The 12889-nt window shown below is 38.6% G+C and overlaps 1 protein-coding gene across 7 annotated transcripts in view; it reads right to left on the bottom strand.

Annotated features, from left to right (window-relative positions):
• Window positions 1–686: 686 nt before the first annotated feature.
• The window catches only part of Frmd3 (FERM domain containing 3), a 280263-nt gene continuing 268060 nt past the window's right edge, over window positions 687–12889 (bottom strand). For 6 of the 7 annotated variants that reach the window (XM_070035521.1, XM_070035522.1, XM_070035526.1 and 3 more), the window contains one exon: window positions 2021–6222. In XM_070035521.1, the coding sequence (XP_069891622.1) occupies window positions 5627–6222 (596 nt within the window). In that variant the 3' untranslated portion in view covers window positions 2021–5626. Of the gene's footprint in view, window positions 911–2020; window positions 6223–12889 lie in introns of those variants that run through there. The other variant, XM_070035523.1, reaches the window with a different exon arrangement.

Genomic DNA, 12889 nt, shown 5'->3' with positions numbered 1-12889 from the left:
GAATGACTCTATACTTAGTACCCACAAAATATGTCTTGTTGAGTACTGGTAGCTCATATCTATAATTTAATCTACTTAAGAGGCTGAGGTCTGAGGGTCATGGCTCAAAGCCAGCCCAGGCAGGAAAGTCTGTGAGACTCTTATCTCCAATTAGCTACAAAAATGTGGAAGTACCTCAAGTGGCAGAGGGCTAGATTTGAGCACAAAAGCTCAAGGACAGTGCCCAGGCCCAGAGTTCAAGCCTCAGGACTGGCAAGAAAATAAAAAGTATATTTTTAGCCTCTGAAGACTTTCCTTTTGTAACCAGGAAAATGGCTTTGGTCCCCTTGCCAAATATCTATTTGGTATAATTTTAACTAAGGGTACAGAACACGGATGTGTGGTTCCTATCCTCTATTCTTTTTAATTTTATTTTTTATTGTAAAGGTGATGTACTGAGGGGTTATAGTTATATAAGTCAGGTATTGAGTACATTTCTTTTTGAACAGTGTGTCACCCCCCCCCCTCATTTTTCCCCAGTTTTTCTCCTCCTGACCCTCTCTCATTAGTGAGCCCTGTGAGCAATGTCAGAAGTCCTCTGATACCCGAGGCCTGGCTGTAAGCACCCTTTCCGCCTTCCTTCCTTGCAGGATTGGAGGTTGGAGATCCTAACCACCATTTCTCAGTAGATAACACAATGGCCAGAAGAGGGTTGAAATTAGTTTTATTGATGGATTGGAGTATACAGCTGGAATCTGAAGCCTAAGTAAGTTTTCTTTCTTTCTCTCCAAAGTGATGGCAGCTGAGTCCTCTGGGCATGCTTGTCAAACTTACCCACCCAGTCACAGACCGAGGCTGGAACATGGAGAGCGGAGCTTAGCTGTGCCCACCAGCTGGGCAGGTCCTGCTGGATCTGTTTACGGCATGGAGACTGGAAGTCCAAGACAGAAAGAGAGAAGAAGAAGCAGGAGGACAAGTAAGCAGAGACCTTTAGCATATTATCTCCACCCAGTAGAAGAAAATGGCCCAAGAGACTGACACCCTATCAGCCATAACCATCCCAGAAGTCACCCTGAGGCAGATTTATCTCTTCTTCTACCTAGTACTTTCTTTCCAGGTTGGGAATGTCAGAAAGAGATACTTCCTCTATTTGATTCAGCAGAAAAAAAAATCTGGCAATAAAGGAAAAGGTTTTCCCCGAGAGATAAGGTTGGTTCAGGAACCCAGTGATAACTACACAATGAAGAAGCCACCAAAGACAATTTTGTGTGAGCTTTTTAGGATTAGCAGACATGACATCCCTGCCCCACCCCAATAAAAAAGCATTGGTTAGACCTTTGCAGAGCCAGACAAATCACCTGACACCTGAGCCCTAATGACTGAATTCCCTTTGCCCTATACTCTAGAGCCTGGCATTCTGAAGACTGATGAGTAAGAAGAGCTTGATGAACTAAAGAGGTTGCCTCAACTAGGGGACAATCCCTCTTAACATCTATCGTATTCTCCTGTAAAAAGCATACCCACTCCTTTGTTTCCTTCAGAGTAACACCTAATCTGACATCCTATGTGGAGTTGTAGTCTTTATGGTGCATATCCTCATGAAACCTCTCAAGGCTACTATATGTGGAAGGAAACCGATGTAAAGTAGTGAGCTTCTTCTAAGACCTGTGACAGAAACAGAAGTCTCACACAAATGTTACACAGTACAGTCTGACAAAGTTCTGTCTGGTACAAGAAGGTTCCCTGTTCTGACCAGTGATGGTGACTTCTTAATTTTTAGTGTTCTGAAATCTTCCCTTTTCTCCTGTTTTTCCTGTGCTTTTGAATTTTTCTACCTAAAGTAATATTTGCTGCTTTTTTTAGAGGAATTTCAGAGTTAATGTCCCTTTTGGGCCTGGGTAAATTTCCTTGATTAACTATGATTTTTTTTTTGTATTATCACCATTAAAGACTGACCTGAAGTCAGTCCTAAAGTGCATCCTCTTAGTTTTCAGCAAGTTAACTACACAACTTTAAATAAGACTGAATAATTGCAAAAATATTTTACCCCAGAGTATTTTATTAGGGATTCCTGCCACCATATTAACATATAAAACAATCTGGATGTTGACATAGAAATGCAAATTTCACTATACAATGATAGGGCTCCATTCACAGATACTGCTCCATTCACAGTTAAGTGATCCCCATATCCCTAGTACCTTAATGAAATCAACTCACTGTGAATTCTCCCCCAGAGTTATGTATATAATTATTAGACAAACCACAAAATATGCCTCAAATACATAACATCTTACAATTTGATTAGAACAGATAGAAATATGTGATTCTTTATTTGTATTATTTTCATTGTTAAACTTGGAATAGCACTAAAAGCAAGATTGTATGTGTATATGTATTTGCCATATGTGTGTGGACAAATCCACAATGACTGTGCCCACAGTCATTTTCATGGAACTCTTTGAGGCTTTGGGTTTTTACCTACCATGATATCTGAAAGGGAAAGGAACGACAACATGTCACAAATTTCTCAATTGGGGCAAAATAAGCACAACTATGTATGAAAGGCATACGGGTTGTGTCTATACAAATACATACATATATACAGATTTGTATATAAATACACATATACCAATTATATGGAATATACATATACTCACACACTTGTTTTGAACTATAGTGTATCACTAGATTATATGCTGTCTTTCTTTGGAAGCAGTCTTCTCATTTGATTCAGTCAACTGGTGACCATCTTCTCACAAAACTTAAATGGATATTACTAAAAGGCTTTCATTTTATGATCCCAGTTTTCCTTTGGATAGCTATTATTTAAATTAAATTATTATTTAAATCTATTCCTTCTACTCATCTACCTGAGAACATTTTTATTCAACAATAGAGCTTCTTTCTGCCTAAGAATTGATAGATGATAACTGGAAATGTTAAAAATAAGTGGCTCACACTTGTAATCCTAACTACTCAGGAGGCTGAGATCTGAGAATTGCAGTTTGAAGCCAACCTGAGCAGAAAAGTCCATCTGAGACTCTTATTTCTAATTAACTACCAAAACAGTGGAAGTGGAGCTATGGCTCAAGTAGTAGAGTGCTAGTCTTGAGTGAAAAAGCTTAGGGACAGCACCCAGACCCTGAGTTCAAGCCCTAGGTCTGGCATAAAAAAAAGTATTTTTCTCCTTAAAATAAATCTGCATGGTTGGATTACAATGACATTTTTCCTCTTGCCTTTTGAAAAACATTTTTTTTCTAGTTGTGGGGCTTGAACTCTGGGCCTGGGCACTGTGCCTACATTCTTCAGCTCAAGGTGAGGATTCTACCCCTTAAGCTACAGTGCCAGTTCCGGTTTTCTAGTGGTTTATTCGAGATAAAGAGTCTCTCAGACTTTCCTGCCCGGGCTGGCTTTGAACCGTGATACTCAGATCTCAGCCTCCTGAGTAGCTAGGATTACAGGTTGAGCCACCAGCCCACACCTGAAAAACATTTTACAATGGGAAATATATTACTTTGATGATTTTAAATATTATGTAATATTTTTAATGTAAGGTCTAGATTATCATTCTTAGTTTAGAACTTCAAAGTAAATGACATGAAATACAATTAGAAGGGAATTGCACTGGAATACCTCTTCCATCCAGGAGGATGATTTCGAAGTCACATGAGAAGATAAAAGAAAAACTAAAATTTCAATGTCAAAGCTTGCCATTTGCAAATTTCCAAAATAAATCATCACAGGTTTCAACCACAGAAAACATATTTCCATGTCAGTATAAGTCATTGAAAGTTCATGAGAAGAAATCCTTGTAAACTTACTAGTAAGTATATATTATATTGTGTTCAACAGAAGATCTAATGAACTGATTTTCAAACTTACTTTCAAAATTAATTGTCTGATAAATCACTCAGTGTGCCAGTGAATTAATGGGACTGGAATGACTACTTTGGAAGTTCTCATAAGGACAGAGTTGGGATGTCATTAGAGTTAGGGAGAGATTAGGGATAGGCCACATCTCTTTGTAACTAAAAGCAATGGAATATTTTCAATCCAGAAAGAAATCCTAAGCTCCATGTTATAAACTCCATACCCTTTACTTACTCAGTTATTTGAGTTGAGTACTCTGTATGACAAAGCATCATACCTTTTCTATCTTGGATTTCATGGTATGAAGGAAGGTACTAGAAGAGTTATCCCCTCTGTCGTCTACTTCACCCAAGTTCAATTGATACATCTGATGAGCCCTTTCCATTTTCTTAATGGAAGCCACAGTTATAAATGAGTTAAGCTCTTAAAGAAACCAGGCAAAGAAAAGAGTATTTTGCAGAACATGGACTGTCGTTGGTACTTATCATAAAGACATTCTCAATCTCCCTCTCTCTTTCTTTCTCTCTCTCTCTCTCTCTCCCTCTCTCTCTCTATTTCTGTCACACACACACAAATAGACACACATATCATACACATTTTTAAAAGTTCCTCTAACAGAATCATAATGAATGGTATAAGGGAACAAAAAATTACCTTAAAATTTCTCCACTTTTATTTAGATCGCTTAAACGTCCATGTGAACTCGGCAGTGAATGTACTGTTCTTTACATCATTGAATGCCTTGTAACTCCATCACTTTCATTAAGAGACCGTTCACCTACCACCATGTGCCTACCAGCCTCAGCCTCACAGAACTCTGCTTTACAACTGCTTTCCATTTGTCCAGTTCCTGTCTGCCTCCCTTCGGTGGGTTAAGGTACAGTAAGCAATTAACTGATTGCATTTTTCCTGTTGAGCTTTACTTTCTTTTTAAAACATTCTGCTTCCCCAGCCCAAATAGATGGACAAAATGCAAAGTGAAGTATCAAGTCAACTTGTCTAAAACTTTGAAAAATGGACTTCTCCTTATCAACTCAATGCTCTCAATTTCCACATTCTCATGTTCCATCATCTGTTTTAGAAACTTATTACAGTGTCTCTCTACCCATTTTCTATCTCATATGGAGGTAATAACAAATTATAGGATTGTTCAGCTAAAAATGTCTAAAAACAAATTGCTGCCAAAACATTAAAAAAATTCCCAATATACCATTGTGCATCTTACAATCTGTATACTTGAATAACTCCAGGAGGCTTCTTTTTTTGCTAAAAATTTACCAAAATAGTTTGAACACATAAAAATATTTTTAAAAAACAAAAACAAAAAACCAGCATAAATTTAGTGGTATAGGCATTGGTTGGAGGATATTGTTTTCACTAAGGATTATATTCAAAAACTTATCCTTCAAATTTTACTGAAATTCTGATTCTGAACTTTATAGCATGTAATAATGGTATTAACTATAAAAAGTGGGAAAATCAGCCCATTGAATTATTCATTATGATATAATAGAGGATTCTATACTACATTAAAAATAAACAGGATTTTTGATTATCTAAGGCCATCTTCCTGACCTGTAACTAAAGTAACTACATTTGATTTAAACTTATTTAAGTGCATTGAATTATGGAAAGCTAACGTAACGGTTAGAGTAATTAGATATGAGGAAGGAACACCCGTTGATGACCCCATAACCATTCAGAACCAGACATCTACTGAAAATTCCAAATCACTAGTATTGAATATAGCCCTTAGTCTTCTAAGATATCAACTTCATGAGCAACCCAACATGTAGAGGATGAAGTTAACCTTCCCAGCCACCCACTCCTTGAGGGGACAGTAGTACTCATGGTGAAACTGCTCAAACTCTGGTGTCTGGCGGATTTCACATAAGAAGGAGAGATCAATACCTGACTCCAACAGGAGGAGGAGCAGGGGAAATACAAAGAGCAGCAGTCCCAGGCCCACCACAAGGAGCCTGGAAAAACTCTTGACCAGGGGGTTCACCCAAAAATGGCCCGTCAGAATGTCATAACTCCATGACAAAGCTCGGCGAGCTTCCTTCAGCTCCTCTTCTTCAGCAATCAAAAAGGCATTTTCATCTGCTTCCAGTTCCTCAAATGAATCTGTTTCTTCTCTTTCCAACTCCAGCCTAGATGGACAATCAAAGAGCATGTCAATCTCATCGTCATCCACAGGGGTAGGGAGAAGGCTGGCACTTGGGTTGTATGCTAGTTCTGAGATGGTTAAAGGCTCTTCTTTTATTTTATCTTCCTCTTCACTTGGGGGCTCTTCATACACCCGAGCTTCCTTAACTGGTGAGCTGGAGTTCAGGGGAGCAGAAACATCCTCTTTAATCAAGGGGACACCTGTAGAGAAACATTCTTTACTTTAATTTTTAAGTCTCAGTTTTTCTTTTTCATACACACACACACACACACACACACACACACACACACAAGCATACACAAATAGAAACAAAACAATGAACAGAATTCAAGGAATCCATGAGTTGATCTGTGGGAGCCTGACTTTAAGCAAAGTCCTGTTGATAACAGATTCTGTACCATTAGCTCTAAGATCAACACACTAAACTCAAAATAATCAACAGTGAACAGCCAACAGTGGCTGGCAATATGTATCAGATTTAGATGTGCAATTCTGGTCTGAAAATGTCTAACTTTGGTTATATCTGTAAAAATATTTGTAAAAATATATTTCACGATTACATTATAACTATAGTGATATATACATATGAATGACAAACATCATAATTATATAATTATACAGGATGCCTTTGTGAAGCCAGCACTATCACCCAATATAGTATTATATGAGTATAGTATATTATAGCAAAATGGCAGACTCTTCCACCCAGGGCTAACATTCTTTCAGCATATAATTTTGTGGTTTCTAGTATTAAATATGGGTTGAGAATCTTCTATCTAAACATTCAAAATTTGAAATACTTTGATTCAGACTTTTATATATTAGAGACAATTAACCAGCAAACTCTAAGCAAATAGTCTAAATCTGAAAGTCTGAAATCTGAAATAGTTCTGATCTCAAATATTTTTGGTAAGAACAACTCAACCTGTAATTATATTGTATTGTGTACACAAACTTCCATCTTTCCCCTCTCATCTAGTATTTTAGCTAATACGTTTTTTTTTGTTGAAACACTGTCTTTTTCAGTTTTATTTATAAGGAACACCAACATTTTTTCCTTCCCAATACTGGCCTCAGGCTTGCTAGACAGGAACTCGGCTCCCCCCCCCCTTTTTTTTGTCGGTCATAGGGCTTGAACTCTGGGCCTGGGTGCTATCCCTCAGCTCTTCAGCTCAAGGCTAGCACTCTAGCACTTGAGCCACAGAGCCACTTTTGGTTTTCTGGTGCTTAATTGGAGATAAGAGTCTCATGGACTTTCCTGGCTAGGCTGGCTTTGAACCGCAATCCTCAGATCTCAGCCTCTTGAGTAGCTAAGATGACACATGTGAGCCACTGCCTCCAGCCCCCAATTTTTCCACCTAGTTGCCTATTTGGTAAATTCTTGGGTTGAGTTAGAGTCCTAAAACAATGTGATGAAGGCATCATCACGTCTAAAGCTTTTCAGTTGTTTTCTATAGATAGATATATTCAGGAGGCCATTTTCTTGATTAAAAGATACAGTCTTCTAAAAGGCTTGATGGAGAGGTGTTTCTGGATATCTTTTCATACAGATGGGAACTGCAGCTAATTTGAGTCTTGGATTCTTAGTGAGAAAGAAAAATAGTATCAAAGCAGGATCCTTTGGGGTGGAGTAGCACTCTCTGTGATGGAGAATAGGATGCAATAGCATCCTCTGGGACAGAACAGTATCTTCTAGGGTGAGTAGCACCTCAGTGTGATGGAACAGCACCCAATGGCATGAACCAACACTCTCTGGGATAGAATAGCACAATCTGGGATGGTGCGGCACCTTCTGGGGTGGAATAGCATATTTTGGGATAGAATAGAGTCCTCTGGGATGAACCAACACCCTTTAGGTTGGAGCTATAATGCACCACCAAGTTAGCAGCCAGATGCACTAGGTAACATTCCACAATTTCTTTCTTTTCCAGCCATGAGAGAGTAAATTCACTTTTTTCTTTTAAAAAATCACCAGATATTTTCCAAAAGCTCTGGCCTAAGAGCTCTAAAGAGTCAAAACAGAAAATACTATTTTTTAAAAGACATATGCAAATGACCAATGAGCATGTGAAAATGTGTACAACATCACAAGTAACCAAGAAATGCAAATCAGAACCACAGTACGTTTCCACATCACAGTAATTTATTAGAATGGTAGTCATTAAACAAAATAACAAATGTGGGTGAGGATGCAGGGAGATTATAACTCTGTATATTGCTAATAGGAATATAAATAAAATGGTTCCATCACTGTAGGAAATAGTGAGGTGGCACCTCAAAAAATCAAATATAGGCCAGCATCAGTGGCTCACGCCTGTAATCCTAGCTACTCAGAATGATGAGATCTGAGGATCACAGTTCAAAGCCAGCCTGGGCAGAAAAGTCCCTGTGAGACTCTTATTGCCAATTAACCACTCAAAAACTGGAAGTGGTGCTACGGTCAAAGTGGTGGAGCACTAGCCTTGAGCAAAAGAGCTCAGGGATAGCACCCAGGCCCTGAGTTCAAGTCCCATGACCAAGCAAAAAAAAATCAAATGTAGAATTATTATAAGACCTGACAATCCTAGTTATAATTGTATGCTCCAATAATATTGAAACACATTGCATCTATTCATGAAGATGGCAAAAGGAACTCATTGACTCATTGTGCCATAGGGGAGGTAGATGGAGGAAAGAGTCTACAGGGGGTTAATTTGACTACAATATAGTACACACAACCATATGAAATGCTATGGTGAAACATCTTTGTACAATTAATAGATACTTAAAAAAAAAAAAGACAGGCAAGTGAAGCAGGCTTCATTGGCTGAAGAATGGGTACTAATAAGAGGGAGAGAAGCCGGGCACTGGTGGCTCACGCCTGTAATCCTAGCTACACAGGAGGCTCAGATCTGAGGATTGCAATTCAAAGCCAGCCTGGGCAGGAAAGTCTGTAAAACTCTTATCTCCAATAAACCGCCGGAAAACCAGAAGTGGCTCTGTAGCTCAAGTGGTAGAGTGCTAGCCTTGTGTTGAAGAGCTGAGGGACAACGCTCAGGCCCAGAGTTCAAGCCCCATGACTGACAAAATAAAAGAGAGGGAGGGAGAGAAGAGAGATGGATGAGACTGATTGTAGTGGGAGGACTTTGTAGGCATGTATGTAAATAGAACAATAAAACTTATTGAAATTGTTTTAGGAAGTAGGGAGTTAGAGAGGAGGAAGAGTGATAGAGATGTCTGACCTGGACACATTGTATATGTGTGTGTGAAAATGTCACTATGAAACGCTCTTGTACAAATAATGTCTTATAATAAAATGTTTTTCTTCAGAATTGAAACAGGTAATCAAATAAATACTTGCAAGCCAATGTTCATAGTAATATCCCAATTTTCTTTTGGGGGGGTGGTGAACTCAGGACCTCACACTGTCTATTGACTTTTTTTTTTTTACCCAAAGCTGATACTTTACCATCTGAGCCACACCTAAACGTTCAGCTTTTTGGTGATTAATATAAAAATCTTGAAAATTTATCTGTCCAGGCTGGCTCTAAATGCCATCATGAGATCATGAATAACTAGGATTGTAGATGTGTGCCACAGGTGCCTGATCTACTCCAGATTTTTAAGAGGTAAAAGCAACCCAAGAGCCTATAGTGGCTGAATAAGTAAACAAAATGTGGTCTATTCATACACTAATATACTATTATTCAGGCATAAAAGCACTAAAGTACTAATCCACACTACAAAGGATGAACCACAAAACCATGTTAAGTGAAGGAAGTCAGACTCAAGGATTACATAATTACATAATTCTATTTATATGAAATATCCAGTAGGGACAAACCTCCCCACCCCCCAAAAAAAAAGAAAACACTCTGCTGGTTGTGACTTCCAGGCCAAGTCAGGACACCTAGATTCCATTGTCCATCTGAGTCATAATAATCTGAGAACTGTAGGTAAGTCATTCTAATCCTAGACTTCGTATTTGCAAAATGAACCAGACCCAGTCTTAGACCAAGTCTGTCAATATACTGCTTCATTTACACATATGTAAGAGATGGAAGTAGGGGGAGGGTACTAAGATTTTTAATGAATTTCTGTACCGCTACATAATTTAAAGCACATATCTTGTAATATTCATAAGAAGAGATCAGAAATCTGGAAACTTTCTTTCTTTCTTTCTTTCTTTTTCTTTCTTTCTTACTTTCATCTTTCTTTCTTTCTCCCTTCCTCCCTTCCATCATTCCTTCCTTCCTTCCCTCTTCCTGCTCCTCCTCTTCTCTCTCTTCCTCTCGCTCTCTCTCTCTCTCTCTAGCGCTCTCTCTCTCTCTCTCTCTCTCTCTCTCTCTCTCTCTCTCTCTCTCTCTCTCTCTCTCTCTCCTTCTCCCCCTCTCTTTTTTTGGTCCAATAGTACTCAAGCTCAGAATCTGATGCTTTCACTAATTGGTTAGCCCTCTATCAACTGAGCCACACCTCCAACTCAGAACCCTGAGACATAAAGAGGTTTAGTAATTTGTAGAAGGTCACAAAACTAGAAAGTAACAGAGCAAGAGTCTGTCATACTCCACAGTCCATGGGTTTTTGGCTTTTTTCCCAAACCACGATGTTACCTAAAAAAAGGATCTCAGAGGCTCAGACAACTTCACTTTTTTTTCCAGTCAGCAACCTTATTTTATTTTTTAAAGACAGAATATAATTTTTAAATTAAATTTTATTGTAAAGATGATGTACACAAGGGTTACAGTTACATAAGTCAGGTAATGAGTACATTTCTTTTTGAACAGTGTTAACCCCTCCCTCATTTTCTACCGCTTTTTTCCCTCCCAATTCCCCGTCCCCCCAAGGTTATACAGCTCATTTCCAATATATGTCTGGTGAGTATCATGTGTGTCACTGATGAATTGGTTCACTCTTTGTCCCACCATTTCTGTGCTTCTCCTTCTCTCCAAATCAGAAAAACTTACATACAAGACAAAAGGTACAGAAATCAAAAAGAGTGACAAAAGGAAATAAACCAAAGGAAAAAAAGAGAACAAAGAAATAACTGTGAACAGTGCAATAAAAAAACTCTTGTTTCCATTTCTTGGAGTTCATTATGATAAGCATCATTTTATATGGTCATAAACACATAGCTATTGAGCCACTATGATCCTCTCCTTTTACTATCCATTGGATTAAACTGTAGATTTATAGACCTATTCTAGTTATTACAAATGAGGGAAACCATGCACTCTATGCTTCTTTGGAGTTGGCTTCCTCCTTTTAATTTAATTTTTTTCAAGTCCTTCCATTTTCTTACAAATGGGGCAATGCCATTCTTGCTGATGTAATCATAGAATTTCATTCTGTATATATACCACATATTCTTGATCCATTCCTCTGCTGAAGAGCATCTGGGTTGATTCCATATCTTAGATGTGGTAAACAATGCTGCAATGAATATAGTTGTGCTGATGGCTTTAGAGCAACCTGGTTTGTGGTCATTTGGGTAACTGCCCATGAGTGGGGTTGCTGGGTCAAAGAGGAGCCCTATGTTTAGTCTTTTGAAGAACCTCCATACTGCTTTCTAAAGTGGTTTAACAAGTTTACATTCCCATCAACAGCATGATAGTGTTTCCTTTTGGCCACATCCTCACCAGCACCTATTATTATTAGTTTTCTTGATAACTGCCATTCTAACTGGGGTGCAACCTCACTTCTTAATGAAGGAGGAATAACTATCTCAAACACTGGCCTAATTTCATTTGCTGAAAGCCACACGTTCTTTTGCTACAGGTGATCACTAGTCCTCCTCTGCATGGGACAGTCTTGTTGTTATTGGTATCCTGTTGGTGTCATGGAAATGCCCTTTTCATTCTCTGAAGGTTGGCTTGATTGACAATACGATCATTTTAATTTAATTATACATCAAACTCCTGTAACTGTATCATAGCTAACACAGGAGCTCTTGTGTTAACAGTTTTGATGAGAAATAGGAGCTATCAGTGTATTAAAATGTTTTCTATTCATACTAAGGAGCTTACAGGCTTCTGAAATTTCGCAACAGTAGGTCCCCAGTCATGCACTTGACTCCTTTATCTTCTCTTTGTTGGGAGGAAGAAACCCATGTTGCAACGAACAAACAAACAACCTCATGTGCTATGAATTTAAAGAAAAACACCTCAGAATGACTTTTGCTTTTACTGGTGAGGGTTTGTACTTTCAGGCACAGACACTACAGGATATCTAATAGAGGGAATGTTCCTGATGCCTCTGAACATCTTTGGAAGGATGCCTGCCTGCCCATTCTATTTAAAACCTATGAAAAGTCATCCCAGTGACTCAGGGAAGTACACACCAAATGGAAACTTAAGAGACACACACATACACCTACAGATATAGATGCTGAGATGATAGATAGATCAGATAGATTGAGATAGATAAATAAATAAATAGATACAGAAAGACAGATGGACAGTCTTACAGACAGGCAAGAACCCCAATGTCCTGCCTATCTCTCCAACTCCATCTGACACCTAGAACACTGACTTCTATGGAATAGTTTTCTCCCAACACCCAGGATAGGCAGCATGGCTCTATACACTTCTCATTCCCTCTCTTATCCTTGGAGGCTTTATCCCCTGGTTTTACATGCTGGTTTTACTCTTGCTGACTCCCTTGACACCCATAGTTCCATCATCTTTGGTGACTTCACTATCTAGAACTCATGGGGTAGCTTCATACTGCTCTTGTCCTTTTGCATTTCTATAGTCAGCTGTCCACTTATAGGTTCCCACCAAGGTCTTATTTTGCTAATGCCTGTGTGTGTGTTCTTTTCCTAACCTCCTGCTCATCACTAAACCTCTGGGATTCCACACTCTCTTACTCACTGATTTGTAAGTTACTTGT

This window comes from Dipodomys merriami, unplaced genomic scaffold (genome assembly GCF_024711535.1).
Source record: "Dipodomys merriami isolate MVZ:Mamm:240054 unplaced genomic scaffold, mDipMer1.0.p SCAF_26, whole genome shotgun sequence".
Classification (NCBI taxonomy): domain Eukaryota; kingdom Metazoa; phylum Chordata; class Mammalia; order Rodentia; family Heteromyidae; genus Dipodomys; species Dipodomys merriami.
This window is presented reverse-complemented; position numbering and strand designations above follow the sequence as displayed.